General features: G+C 51.8%; 6 protein-coding genes across 6 annotated transcripts; 2 read left to right on the top strand and 4 right to left on the bottom strand.

The window, feature by feature from the left end:
* Position 1: 1 nt before the first annotated feature.
* On the bottom strand, positions 2 to 1,262 carry MYCFIDRAFT_207993 (uncharacterized protein; the record flags this gene model as incomplete). The annotated part of the gene is made up of 6 exons (XM_007929253.1): positions 2 to 55; positions 96 to 862; positions 896 to 921; positions 948 to 1,081; positions 1,115 to 1,130; positions 1,162 to 1,262. 6 exons carry the CDS (start codon positions 1,260 to 1,262, stop codon positions 2 to 4), a joined length of 1,098 nt encoding a protein of 365 aa, XP_007927444.1.
* A 1,211-nt stretch (positions 1,263 to 2,473) lies between these two features.
* Positions 2,474 to 2,869, bottom strand: MYCFIDRAFT_77734 (uncharacterized protein; the record flags this gene model as incomplete). The annotated part of the gene is made up of 1 exon (XM_007928959.1): positions 2,474 to 2,869. The coding sequence occupies one exon, from the start codon at positions 2,867 to 2,869 to the stop codon at positions 2,474 to 2,476; it is 396 nt and encodes a 131-aa protein (XP_007927150.1).
* Positions 2,870 to 3,379: 510 nt separating this feature from the next.
* Positions 3,380 to 4,366, top strand: MYCFIDRAFT_175520 (uncharacterized protein; the record flags this gene model as incomplete). Its single annotated transcript, XM_007929252.1, has 3 exons — positions 3,380 to 3,451; positions 3,486 to 4,314; positions 4,338 to 4,366. The coding sequence occupies 3 exons, from the start codon at positions 3,380 to 3,382 to the stop codon at positions 4,364 to 4,366; spliced, it is 930 nt and encodes a 309-aa protein (XP_007927443.1).
* A 946-nt stretch (positions 4,367 to 5,312) lies between these two features.
* MYCFIDRAFT_197213 (uncharacterized protein) lies at positions 5,313 to 8,142 on the bottom strand (the record flags this gene model as incomplete). Its single annotated transcript, XM_007929251.1, has 2 exons — positions 5,313 to 5,353; positions 5,457 to 8,142. The coding sequence occupies 2 exons, from the start codon at positions 8,140 to 8,142 to the stop codon at positions 5,313 to 5,315; spliced, it is 2,727 nt and encodes a 908-aa protein (XP_007927442.1).
* A 967-nt stretch (positions 8,143 to 9,109) lies between these two features.
* On the top strand, positions 9,110 to 10,370 carry MYCFIDRAFT_71664 (uncharacterized protein). Its single transcript, XM_007928928.1, has 2 exons — positions 9,110 to 9,263; positions 9,334 to 10,370. Exons 1-2 carry the CDS (start codon positions 9,185 to 9,187, stop codon positions 10,173 to 10,175), a joined length of 921 nt encoding a protein of 306 aa, XP_007927119.1. The 5' UTR covers positions 9,110 to 9,184; the 3' UTR covers positions 10,176 to 10,370.
* On the bottom strand, positions 10,350 to 12,497 carry MYCFIDRAFT_175517 (uncharacterized protein; the record flags this gene model as incomplete). The annotated part of the gene is made up of 13 exons (XM_007929250.1): positions 10,350 to 10,439; positions 10,498 to 10,565; positions 10,597 to 10,738; positions 10,778 to 11,172; positions 11,196 to 11,203; positions 11,236 to 11,400; positions 11,433 to 11,465; positions 11,494 to 11,621; positions 11,649 to 11,945; positions 11,966 to 12,019; positions 12,061 to 12,157; positions 12,182 to 12,382; positions 12,493 to 12,497. 13 exons carry the CDS (start codon positions 12,495 to 12,497, stop codon positions 10,350 to 10,352), a joined length of 1,683 nt encoding a protein of 560 aa, XP_007927441.1.
* Between the last annotated feature and the right edge of the window lie 1,103 nt (positions 12,498 to 13,600).

Genomic DNA, 13,600 nt, shown 5'->3' with positions numbered 1-13,600 from the left:
TCTATCCAAAGCTTTTCGAGATGAATCGTGAAGTCGTGAGTCGTAGGAGCGAAAGCTCATTCCGGACACCTTTTGAAAGTCTGTTCCCAGATGACAAGCAAGCTGGACACCAAGAAAGCACAAGATCCCCAGAGCGCGCAGATACGGTTTTGTCGTTGCATCCACTCCAGGGTGCCAAATCCAAGAAATGACATGATCAGAAAACCAATGCCGCCAAGTGTTGACCAGATGCCCGCATGCCAGCTCAACTTTCGCCAGAATGGGGTTCTTCGTTCGCTCTGGTGAGATTGAACGAGACCGAGGAAACCCATCCAGATGAAACCGACGCAAGCGAAGACTTTAGGCGACCAGTAAATGCAATTCATGAGGTAGTGCGAAAGTGAGATCCTGTTGTAGATGGCAGGAATGGCACAAATGCCTGCCTCGAGAAAGAGCAGCGAGCACACGAGTTGTATGCAGCAAGACCTGAAGGCAAGGTCATCAGCCCAGTGCTCCTTGATATCGTTCCAGCGCGGTCGCCAGCCCCAGTCTCCAACACGGTAGTTCTTCTTGTGCAGGTTGCGAGCTGCACGGAATTCGTTCCTGATCTGTTGTGCTTTCCATCCATCATAACGTGGTCGACTCTCGTTGAGTGTATGTAGGATAGTGGTCAAGCTGGAGATGAAGAAACAGATGGTGCCCGTACATGATAGAAGGCCAACGCACACTTCGGTCTCGTCGGGAAACCTGGTGCTGGGGAATGCGAATGGAAGGAAACTGAAAAGCGAGCTGAGAATCCAGATGACACTTCCAACGACCGAGGCTAGAGCAGTCCGCCAGTAGAAGCTGTTTAGGGGAAAGACATCGAGTTCATACCAGATCGCTGCGAATTGTCAGTCGTTGTGTTTCTGCAGACTGTGGCCCTTCAACCGATGCACAGAGCTGATGTGGCGCAAAGACGGCGCAACATACCCTCAATGACTCTTCTCGTTCTTGAAATATGTCTCGATTCTTGCAAGTGATCGATCTTGGCTGGCTTTAGAACGAGATCCTCGCTGCAGTAATCTGTCAGCTTCGACCTCCTTCGTACTATGGTGGTGCCCTCACCTCGATGTGGCAGCGCTATTGTATGCACTGTTGTAATGTAGCTTCTTCAGTGAATGCTGATCACTTTCGTTCCACAACGCCTCCGTCACGATCTGGCGCCAGCCGGACAGCGTGATGCCACGTCGTCGCGGAGGCATGGCAGGGTCTATAACTTCTTCATCCTTCTCGTCGTCCATCGGCACTTATAAGCCAAGAGGTTGGAATTAGGCGAGATGAAAGGAGAGTGAAAGTGAAAGTACAATGCTTAAGACTCGGCATAATGACGAGGAGTAGATGAGATGCTCTTTGAGTCATTGTTAGCACAGCCCGAGACGCGCAAGACAAGGCGAGATCAGGTAGCAGCAAGCATTCAATCTCAACGTGAGGCAATTGCAAGAGTAGTTACGCAATCGTCAGAGCCAGTGAGTCGGAGCTGGGAATTTGGTCGGGGTCGGGGCGGTGTATATCGGCAGCCCGGTTGCGTGCATCAGAAGCGGGAGTCGATTGGCAAGTGTGAGTCGAACTCTGATTCAAGCAAAATGCAGTGGATTCCATTACCTGTTTGGGTATCTTCGACCTATTTGCGCTGGATCTGGCAGGTCAGTCGTCTCCGGTGACGTGCTGAGCACGAACGCGTTGTACGCACTGCCCAAAAAGCTGGTAAGACTCGTCAGCTGTACAGACAGCGCTCAGTCATGGTCATCGTCATCGCGGACTGACTCGCGTTGAGACCTTTGTCGCAGCTTGCCCGATGCGTCTCGGGAGTTTTGACAAGCTCACGATGGGCGCTCGTTCGCATGTTCGCAGCTCATCGACGACATTGATTATCCCGCGGGAGCGCACTGGGCAGTCCTCGGTGGATGCTTTGTCGCCGTCCTTGATGAATGCAGTGTTGAGTGGCAGGCTCACGACACACGGTGAGACGTGCGGCGATGACTGTTTTGCTAAGCCCAACTGAGGATGTTTTCTCATGAGCGACGTTCTTACGGTTGATGGGCGCCGGCGTTGAGAAGGTGATGATGTAGGCGAAAAGGAGGTGGAGGGCGGCGAAGAAGTAGAAGGTTTTTAATGAGTTGCGCTGATCTGCAGGCCCGTGCCGCGGAAGTTCTGGCAGACAGGGGGCCAAAACAAAACTCGGGACAACAGCAGACATGGCACTGTGTGTTTGTTTCTTGGAGCGAGGAACGGTAGGAAAAGCACCAGCACTGTGGACTACATTATGAAGCCGTTGTTCCCATACCAAATGCCCAGTGTTTCATGCTGACCTAGATGCTCGTTCTCACTATGTATGCTAGTGGCGTTTCGATCCTCCAACCCTATGCGTATGCGTGGACTCCCTTCATTCATTCCTCGCTGGCGTCCTGTGTGGATATCTGCTCTGAAGCTCGTGAAGCATGGTAGGTTACTTCTAAGCAGCCTGACCACAAGTCAAGTAAACCACGCCAGACTCAACACCAATAAGCCTAGCTCCGTTCGCACCTCCGTACACAGTCGGTCCCACACTGCCTTTCATGTAACAAGCAGCTCCACTGAGGGTGAAGTCAACACAGCTTGGCTCTTGAGCACAAGCAGCAACACATTGCGCCAGACTGTTGACATAGACTGGTTGATTGGGAAGATCGCCGCCTGCGTGGTCCATTCCGCATTCCACCACGAAAGATTTGCCGTTCGAGATGACAGTGGTCTGGTTCATGTCTGGACAGGTGATGGAAGATGATTGTCGCTCCATGATGGGAAAGGAGTTGAAAGGGCTGGCCGTGGCGAGACCAAGGATGGTGGCTGCGAGAAGAAGCATCTTGGACATTGTGTGAGAAGTTGTTGACGGTGTGAGGAGCTGTTGATGACTGTGTATTGCGACTGAAGCCCTTGGTTGATCGGGTTGCTACTGTGTGATGATCTGATGTTACGAGAAATTAGCTGTTCTTTATAATGCCTCCCTCTGGTGGATTTGGAATCTAATAGCATCCTCTTCCCAAAGGCTTCAGCCTCGTTGAGACGAAAGCATTGCAAGCTATGTGTTCGAGGCCTACCCAGAGCAGCCACGCGGGCCTCACGTGTAAGTGCATGCTGCCGCTTGCCAAAGCCACCATATTGAATATGCAAGGCATGTGGAGTGGGAGTCCCGCATTGGTTTGTGTAAGCGAAAGGGCACAGCTTCTCCAAGGCTGGGTGGCTGGTACGGGGAGCTGGTCTCGCCAACCCGTTGGCTGTGGCCTTTACCTTCGATATGTGATGGAGGGCTGCGAGTTCAGCAGCCATTACTAGCAAACGTTGAACGAACGTAAAGGCTTTGCGAGAGATATTGCCTTCGGAGATGGCGTCCAGAGCCGAGATGGACTACCTGGGGGCCGAAAGGGAGATCTGCAGGCCCGCCCCGGCCAACCAAGTCCGAGCTAAAGTTTCGCGACACCGAAACACAGAATTGCCCTTACGATCCGCGGGACCAGGCAAAGACTGTTGGAGTCATGGAGCAAATTTCTGAGGCCCCAAAGCTGGACGACTTCACGGCGCTCAGCGAGCACCAACAGCAGACGCCAGGATCTTTCTTTGGCGGAAAGCCAGTGCTGCACCTCCACGCGCCAGCCGCAACGATCAAAGTGCCTGTAGAGCAATATGAAGCGCAAGCAGACCTCAAGCATCTCGTAGGCAGCACCGCGCCGGTGCCATCTGATGGCAGTCTCAATATACAAGGCGTCGATGTGTGGGTGACTTCAAGACATCTCCTTCTCTACAGTCCACCGGCCTCTTCAGGACTTCAAATTTCCTACCCGGCAATCACAATCACCGCCCAAGACGGCGCAGACGTGCTGCTCGAGCTCAATCTCTCAGACGCAGACACGGCCGACGAAGACATTCAATACATCCAACTACGAATCTTCGCGACGAGAATCGAACACCATGCGACCACTACTGCAGAGACGGAAACACAATCAGGCGCGAATGGGACCACGAGTGACAACGATACTGCAACCGCGCTGTGGAAGGCAATATCAGAATGTCAAGAGCTGAACCCGGATTCTGTCGCGAATGGCGAAGAAGGTGAAGATGGAGGGATGGAGTTCGATGAGACAGCACCAGGAGCCACGGGCTGGATTACCAGCGAGAACATGGCAGACTTCATGGACGAGAACGGCAATTTCCGTATGCCTGCCGGCATGACTGTCATTGGTGGTGAAGAGGAGCAGCGAGAGCCTCTCGGGGAAGGCGCAGGTCGATCGAGAACAGCCGCTGAGCTTGATGCTGAAGAAGGTGCTGATGGGGATGATGCGAAGTGGCAGCGCACTGGATGAACACGCACTGATGTCTCGGCGCATCTCCTTTCCAGCATTCGAACTGTTGGTGGATTTCTCACGCGATATCAGCGCTGCTTGTCACACATCCACGCCCGCCGCTTCGCTCAAATAAGCCCCGCAACCAGCTGCCGGTCCGGCGAGAACAGGCCAGTGAGTGATCTCATCGACGAGACACTTCTTCGATGAAGATTCGGCGCGGGCTATCCGAAAGAGCGTACAGCAGAGAAGGAGAAAGACATGCCAAGAAGTTTGTGAATCTCACAAAAGAACATGAGTGCGTACTTGGGTAGAATCTATCTAAGGACATGATATGATCCCCAGTAACCATCCACCTCTTTCAAAAATTATGCATTAAGCATTACGCCTTCAAAAATCCATCGGCATCGTACAAACTCTTCGGCGTAGCAGCCACACTCGCACTACTCCTCACCCCAGCCGGCGTCATCAAAAGCCTCGGATCAATACTCGTCGTACAAATCTGCTCCTTCTGCTGCTTCGTCGGCGTAGCATGCGTATAAGCCGGAAACAAAATCCCACTCGTCCGAGGCCCGGACGTCTCCTCCCAATACTTCTCCCCATCATCCCAAACACTACTCCTCCTCTCCGGCCTAAGATTCTCCTGTTGTTGTTGGTGCTGCCACTCCGCATCAAACCCTTTCAACGCACCCTCGACATTTTTCTCAAAAATTTCCATATCCATGTCATCCATTGCAGAGCCAGAAACACCACCACCACCAACACCCTTGCCAGGCGTCGTCTCGGCACTTGTTGAAGACTCGAATTCGAATTCGAAAAGCGAGTTCCGACTCTCCTCCCTCTCGGCTCCGGCCCCGGAGGATCCAATGTATGGGAGCAGCGGAGAAGCTTCCCTCCCCAAACGGACGTAAGTTCTACTAGCCCTGCTTCGATGGCAGTTGACTTCGGAATTCATTCTTCGCAACGCCATTGCGTTTTTCAAAGTGCTTTGTGCGGGTTCTGGGCGTGGACCCATGGGGCTGGGACTGCAAGTCGTTCTTGGTGGGAGTGGAGGGGGGCTTGATGAGCTTTGAGGAATGGTCGAGAGGCTTGGTGCTCGAGCGACTCTCATATCCGGGGCACGTGGTGTAACATCCTCCTCCTCCACCTCCTCCCCTTCTTGTTGCTGTTGTGGTTCCCATCGTGGAAGATCCTGATCTTCATCATACTGCGACGTAGGAGCCAAAATCGGTACTGCACCCGGGAATCCAAGCTGCGGAGCAGTTTTCGACCGCGCCATAATCGTCGAAGCATTTTCCGAGGTGAGTTTAGAAAACTCTCTGCGTTCTGCTCTTCGAGGATTTTTCGCCGGGATTGTTGGCGATTCCGGAAGGGTTTTTGGTGAGCAAGGCGGAGAATCTTCGTCTTCCATGATGACGGAGTCGCGGGAGCTGTAGGAAATTGGACGCGCGAAGGGGAGGAAGAGACTGCTTCGGATGTCGTCGTCGTTGTTGTTGTTGTTGTTGTTGTTGTCTGGAGGGGAAGCAGGGTCGTGTTCACTGCTTGCTGTTGGGATGAAGCTGATCATGGGCCAAGCGGGATCGTATTCTTCGGTTTTGGATATTGGTAGAGGTGGGCTGGAGGGGATTTCGACGGGCATTGCCTCTTCGCTGGACATGTCGAGAGCGAAAGGAGATGAGCTGTGGCTTTCTTCGCCTTCGTCTGAGCTTGGACATGCAGGGGCGAATTCTGGCATTGGTGCTGTGTCGATTGCCACGGGCGAGATGGTGGCTTGTGATTTGCGTGCTGCTGGCGATGGGAATTTGGGAATCGAGAATGATCTGTCCGATTGTCGAGATACTGGGCGGCTTGCGGTCAAGGTCAGAGTGGTCATGTTGGAGTCGGAGGGTTGACTTGGTAGACCAGAAGTCTCACGGTACGCATTCCAGGTCGACAAAGTCGGCGAGCTAGGCGTGAGTGAGGCACGAAGCGTTTGGATACGAAGATTGTCAGTCGAAGCCGAAGCGCTGGGTGGCTTTGCGCCTCGGGCGAGATACATCGAGCTCTGTCTTTGGCTTGGCTGTCGAACAATCTCATCGCTCTCGCGCTCCTCTTTGATTTCATGCATGAGACCAGAAGGACTTGTTGATCTGCTTCGGTCCGGGCCAAGTACTTCAGGCGTCAGTGTGCTGATTCGCACACAGCTCTTCTGCCTCTTGTGGTTCTTGCGGGCATTTGGACTGCCTTTGAGAGCGCTCGGCTTGGGCAGCACATTTGACGACTGTGTGTCCCATTGAAACGGGTTACCGTTGCTGCTCCTGCCGGAGTTGATGGTCGATTGGGATGCCTCTCTGGTCGGAGTGTCCTTGCGGAGCACCGCATTACCAGAGATATCACGAAGTGCACTTGCTCGTCTGCGCTCCGCTGGTGATCCGTACGCAGATACCGAGCTTTGCCTTCGAGCTCGCTTGGTTGGTGTGCTGATCTTTTGGATGCCACCTGTTGAGCAGAGAGAGTTCGAGGAAGATACTCTGCTCAGGCTAACACGCTCGGCGGAACAAATTTGTGGTACTGACAATCGATTGCCGCCACTTCCGCAGGAGCTGATGGTGCTGGACGATGTCTGGCGATTATGAGTCAAGGCACTATCGGTGCTTGAACGCACAATTCGACCACGAACAGATGATCGCGCCCTGGAATGCCCTCCAGCCTTCATATTCGAAGTCGCTCTCGTCACAGTGACTGATGGTTCTTGCCACTGGTGCTTGGTGACAGTCTTCATCGCTCCATCGTTGTCGTCCACGATCTCCTCAACCGTGGGCGAGACAACAGCATCATCCGTATTGTTGCGTTCCAGAATTGGACTGACGACCAAGACAGAGCTACCAGTCGAGCCGTTGCTAGAAGAAGAAGACATGCGCGATATGCACACTCCCTTTCGAGCTTCATCGAAATCAGTCTCCAATGGCGAAATCACTGGAAGCGGAGGAACAGGACCTGATGGAGGTCTGCTTGCAGGACCTCCCAAACTGACTGAACGAATGTGTAGGGGAGGCCCGCGGCGCTTTTTGCTCATATTTGGCATGGGCTCAGGACTTCCAAATACCGCACCATCCGAGACATAGTCAGTGAGCACACCAGTCGAGACGGACCTCGGTGGTTTGTTCGCAATGGCAGCACCGTAAGAGCCAGGCGATCGGATCGCAAAGGATGGCATAACGGCTGGCTTGGGACTATCGGGGGCGCTCAAGACTTGCTCTCTGTGCGCCGGATGGACGTCCGTAATCGTACAGCTAAGCGGGACCTTCGGACTGATTTCAACAGCCTTCGCCGTTGGCATCGGTTCTGGTGGAGCTCTCGGACTTTCGATGATGGCTGACAGTTGCTTGAACGACTTCAAAGGGATGCCACGCGACTTGACACGCTTTGGAAGAGAAGCTCTGTTCCTCTTCCTCTTGCCATTTTGGGCGACTGCCTGTGGTTCATTGATGGTGTCATTAGACCCGAGAGCATCCCAGCCGCCTTGCGTGTTCAACGGCATGAAACGGTTTACAGAACAGCCACTGACGGGGCGTGGCACTTCAGACATGTCCTGACGAATAGCTCCTGGCACTGCATGACCCTCTTCAATTGCGGCTAGAGCTTTTCGGTGAGCTCTTCGTGCCCGAACTATGCGAGCCGTGATGAATATGCAAGCCAGAGCGATCAAAGCGCCTATACTGGCACCGATCACTATAGCGGTCGTATTTGGCGCCGCAGCACTAGCTGTTTCTGCGCTTGCATTGCGTGGCATGGCGCCAGTGTGTTGTGGTGGTTCGGTAGGTGCCATGATGTCGTGAAATTATGCTCGAGCTAACTGCCCGAGTCGTTGTCAACGTAGATTGCCAGGTTTCTCGAGCTCCAGAGTCCAGCTATAGTTCCAGTGTAGTTCCCGTCGTCCAGATCGCTAATTCGCACCTGTCGTAATTACAACTTTGGCCAGTCTTGGGCACGCCGGCCGCTCGTCCTTCAAGCGTCAGAAGCTCAGGTCTTGCTCAGGCAAGGTGTTCGCCGATCGTAGTCGCAAATTGAGCTTTCTCTGGTATGTTGTGGCCCAGTGCTGACTGGTATGCGGGCCGTTGCTAGACGGGTGCGTTGGAATGTGAATAAAATGGGCTTCGCGTGGCAAAAGCAGCCCGTTAGACAGTTAGCAGATGATGAAATGAGTGACTTTCTCCAAAGCAAAAACAAAAACGAGTGTGTAGGTTTGAGAGACGGGAAAATGAACGTTGGCGAGAAACGAGGGCGGCTCATAAGTATTCATTTGAAAACTGCTCTGCCACCAACCATAGGTATGTTCTCTATGAGCAAGGGACTCTGCACCGCGGGCAGCCAGCGCGTTGACAATAACCGTCGTCGCGACATCTCAATCTTACTCCAACAGCAGTTGCGCTGTTGGCATGGGACCGCAATAAAATGTGCGATGGCTCACGACGGTGAGAAGACGATGAAGAAGCGATTCTCAGAAATGAGAGATCCAAGCCCGTCCGGCGCGGTCGGCTGGCTCGGCCCTCTTGAACGACTGCTCGCATCGCAAAAAGCCACAAGATCTGCTTTTTGCAGGGGATTGGAGATGGTTCCAAGGTAAGGTCGATGAAGGAAAGATGGAAGTCAGAGTGAGTGCCAGCTTCACTTGGTCGGTCGAGCGTCCGTGCGTTGCTTTCCGGCCGGCCTTGGCCGGAGCGCCGACCATTTATCATCACGCAATTGACATTGGACTCCACGCCTCCCAACATCGCGTTGCATCACCAGAATAGCATCTCCAGTCGGAACGCCTTACAATCTTTTTGGAATCCAGTTGAACCGGTGACAGTTGTGCCTCATCACTCACAATGGTCCGAACAGCCCTGCCAGCTCAGCTTCAGGAGTCTCCAGAAGACTCGTCTATGCACGACGGATTATTCAAGGAAGGTAAGAGTCGTCTGCACTTACAATTACAGGACGAGGAGCTCCGGACCAACTGATAATGCTCGCGGAATAGACAACACCGTTCCGCCCAAACAAGACCGAATCCTCCCCCTCTTCAGTCTCAAGGGTAAGACGGCTATCATCTCAGGAGCCGGCGCCGGCATTGGATATGCTGTGGCACAAGGCTTCGCCGAAGCGGGCGCCAACGTAGCAATCTGGTATCACGGCAACAAAAAAGCGATTGAAAAGGCCAAAGCCATCGAGCAAGAATTCGGCGTCAAATGCAAAGCCTATCAAACAGATGTCACGGACTTTGCAGATACGAAGCGCGTCATCCATGAAATCGTACAAGAATTCAATGGTCGTCTTGACATTTTTGTGGCTAATGCTGGCATCCCTTGGACCCAGGGACGAATGATCGATGGCCAATTGGATCATTACCATAAAGTTGTTTCCACTGATTTGGATGGTGTTTTTTACTGCGCCAAAGCTGCGGGCGAGATTTGGAGGAGACAGTATACGTCGGGAGTCGACGCTTTCGGTTCACCATTGCAAAACTACAGCTATGGATCATTCATCGCTACGGCTTCTATGAGTGGTCACATTGCCAACATCCCTCAACTTCAAGCCGCTTACAATGCTGCAAAAGCGGGCGTGATACACTTGTGCAGGTCTTTGGCGGTGGAGTGGGTGAAATTTGCGAGGGCGAACAGTGTCAGTCCGGGATATATGGCGACCGAGATTTCGGATTTCATACCACCGAAGACGAAGAGGATTTGGCATGGGAAGATCCCCATGGGTAGGGAAGGAGAGGCTAGTGAGCTGAAGGGAGCATATCTTTACTTGGCGAGTGACGCGAGCTCATACACTACTGGCACTGATATTGTTGTCGATGGAGGATATTGTGCCGTTTAAGCAGGCCACCTGGAGATGGGGATCGTAGCTCAAGAATGTCAGGTTGAAGAAAAGTTGTATAGCAGGGCTCTGCTTTCTTTGTGTTTATATGTACGTACTGACAGTGCTCCGGCATCGCTGCCTTTGTCCAGTTCTCAGCACATTAACCGAGTCATAGTCTAGTTAGCCCAGCAATCAAGTATTGGCGTAGATGTGGCCACTTTGACGGAAATTAAATCGTTTTCCGCCAGAGATAAATGTGCCCGGAATTTCATGAGATCGGTGCTAACATCATGCTCGATGGGTTAGGTTCCAGATTCCGGTACTGCTTATAGTATCTGACAATCCACAAGGTCTTCAGATCCGCTTGCTCGCCTATGCACGCCTCAAGATCCGTCCTGCGGCCGTTCTCTCAACTCGCAGTACGGACATCCCAGCGTACTTCCCGACTTCAGAAACCTAGGCTGAAAATGCAGCAGTTGATCGAAGAAGAAGTGAATCCAGTCGTGGTTGATCTCGGCGGTATGAGAAGGCTCTTTCTGCCCCATCTCGAGACCTAGAAAGCCGAACGAGACGTTGGTATGCTTAAGGTGTCGCATAGAGAAGAGTTCCTCTAAAAACACAAGAGTGTCTTTCCGCCTCTTATCCAGAAGCCATCTCGGGGAGTACGTCGCTAGCCAGGAAGGTCCCGCGGGTACCAAACTATTTGAGCTCATTTGGAAATTGATGCTGATGTGTTGGAGCATTCGTCTGTGTCTTGGCCGGATGGAGTTCAACCATTTGATAGGCATTGACATGTTCTCGGCTGCAATTGTAATGGCGAAAGCGTTGCGGCTGTAGTGGATTTTCGACGCCTCTGCACGGATTTGTTTACACGTGGCTAACAAAGCTGGCGGTCCTGTGACTGAGAAACCACGGCGATGTACTACGCTGCCTCTCCTCTCCAACTTCTCTTCCGCCTGGATCGTGACTGTCGCGGATGCGAGGACTTCTTCGTAGATCATGTCGCGAAGTTCACCTGGATACTTTTGTCAGCTCAACCAGATCTTCTTTGATGGAGCTCTCACGTACGAGGCAGCACTTGGAGGAGGATACAGGTCGACTTCGCCATCCTCCTTGACTCGTTGGCTTGATGTCGCGCTTCCAGGTGATGTTGACAAGAAGGCAGAAAATGAGAATGATCGAAAAGGGATGTGACGTGTACCTTACCTTTCCTACTGACTTACTGCTTCGGGGTGTGGCATCCCTTGCTTGAAGATCATCCTAGTCAAAAGCGACGTCCCGCGGGTAAGTGCGCCAAAACCCACTTCTCTGTTGGTGCTGGATCATGAACTGCCACCGAGGCTGGAACCAGTGAGGGAAGGATTTGGCATTTACCAGTATGGTGTTGTCATTGGCGAAGACGTTGCCATATTGGTATCTGTGGCGTCTGTCTTCTCCAAATTCCTCTGGGAGATCCTTGACGAGCTCGAGGAGAAGACAATTCATTTCCACTAGGAGTCTGGCAACAGCGGTCAACCGCATGAAGATCCACACTGCCGTTTGCAAGTTGGACTGAGTGGTCACCTTGGCTGCCACGAGTCTCGACAAGAGCATGGTGAGATTTCCCAGAAGAAAGACATTGTTTGATGGGCAGAGAGTTCCTTGCACGACCGAGCCTTTCCAGACGCGTGCGAGTCTCGTCCTGATAGCAGAGAAAGGCGAGGCGTGGCGTTCTCCTTTGGAGAAAGCTCCATATCTTGATTCCAGTTCTGTGTCCTCGTGCAACATTCGCTTTTCGTGGCTGAGGAACTGCGGTCAGCCATCTGCACGGGTGTCGGCGCGCGTCTCGGGACGTGGAATTTGTTCTCCATCATAGTAATCACCTAGCAGCGATCCGAAGTGGAGGAGGTATCTTCTTTGCCACCTCGAACGGAGATGCCGAAGGTCGAAACCACCCGGCGTGTCGTGTGATTAGTAGTATGTTGCGGGATGATCGTTCTGCATCAAATGACGCAAGTCCCCTATTCTATTCTCATGTTGCACACGAACGGGATGCGAGGATGTTGTGCAGCGCGATCGACTCCGAGGATTTGGGGTGACAGGCGGCGCCAGCAGAAGGAAGGTATTTTGGTGAACGGTAGCTGGGACCCTTTCGAGGATGTTGTTCGTGAAGAAGATGCTTGATACAGGAGATGGTGGGACGCTTGGCAACGATTTTGGCTTCCTTGGCAGCGCGAAGGGAAGTTCTGCAGCATCCGGATCCAAAATAGATCCTTAGCGGGGCATATGCTCAGTCTAGACCGTAGATATGCTGTAGATATGCGATATAATAATCTCAACTGTAGGCTCAGATAACAGCATTTCTCCAGTTTTCTAAAGCGGTGCTGTTTATAGTAAGATGCTATTATAACCTAAGTACTGTTTGCTAAGGCTGCTATTAATTAGGTCCTGCAGTAGAAGTAGGTCCTACAGTTCAGCAATCTATGTAGTAGGAGCGAGTCCTACTGTTCAGCAGTTTATATAGTACAATAGTATATGCGAGAGACAGGCCTATTTAGTATAGAGATTTATACGGGTGCTTTAGTTTATACGATTGCAGTTTTCTATATAGGCTACTTAGTACATCCTATTCCCTTACCTGCCTTGCCGACTGCTAGCTATCCGGCTATCTACCTGTCCTTCTAGCTATAGAAAGCGTTAAGAGGTATTGTTAGTACGTAGCTCGGTCGTAGGAGAATAGCTTCGGTCGCAGTAGAATAGCATAGCTTCGGTCGCAGTAGAATAGCATAGCTTCGGTCGCAGTAGAATAGTATAGCTCGGTCGCAGTAGAATGGCAAATCTATACTAAAAGTTAGCGATTGTTATTAGAGTATAGATTTCAGACTTACGAGTAGAAGAGTAGAGGGACTATATAAAGGACCGCGTAGAAAGCCTAGTTTCTAGTTAGTTAAGAGTGTAGTATTCTGCTAGAGAGTCTATACTATAAGGAGCGTGTGTTCGATAGACATCTAGCGCGTCGGCTTAGCCTATTTATTGTTTAGCATTAAGTTATTACTATTAAGATAAAGCTGAACATACCTAACTACCTTTAAAGGAATTGCAGGTCCTAATCGACAAAGAGGGCACGGTCACTGCTTCTTATATTAATAGCAGCCTTGCCCTTTGCTATCTAAAGGCCCTGCCTAGTTACTAGCACTATCCAAATCTTACTGCTATTAATACCGTTAATACCGACAGTTACCTACTTAGTAGTAAGCTTATATACTAAAAGCTGTAGCATTAGATCCTTTCGGTCCATCTAGGCGACAGTAATTAGTACGAAAAGCGAGATGCTACGAGCCGTACGGTACGTAAAGATCTGATCGATACGGCCGATATTAATACCGCCGCGATATCGAACAAAGTCTCCCCGGCGAAGGACAGTCCGGCGCTAGGTAGGCTTATTATCGAAGGCAAAGCGCTTG

Source organism: Pseudocercospora fijiensis (assembly GCF_000340215.1).
Source record: "Pseudocercospora fijiensis CIRAD86 unplaced genomic scaffold MYCFIscaffold_5, whole genome shotgun sequence".
Lineage (NCBI taxonomy): Eukaryota > Fungi > Ascomycota > Dothideomycetes > Mycosphaerellales > Mycosphaerellaceae > Pseudocercospora > Pseudocercospora fijiensis.
The sequence above is the reverse complement of the archived record's forward strand: the minus strand, read 5'-3'. Positions and strand labels throughout refer to the sequence as shown.

Coding starts and splice junctions, on each gene's coding strand:
- MYCFIDRAFT_71664 (XM_007928928.1), top strand. CDS start 9,185: ATGGTCCGAACAGCCCTGCCAGCTCAGCTTCAGGAGTCTCCAGAAGAC. Junction 9,264..9,333: donor CGACGGATTATTCAAGGAAG/GTAAGAGTCGTC, acceptor CTCGCGGAATAG/ACAACACCGTTCCGCCCAAA.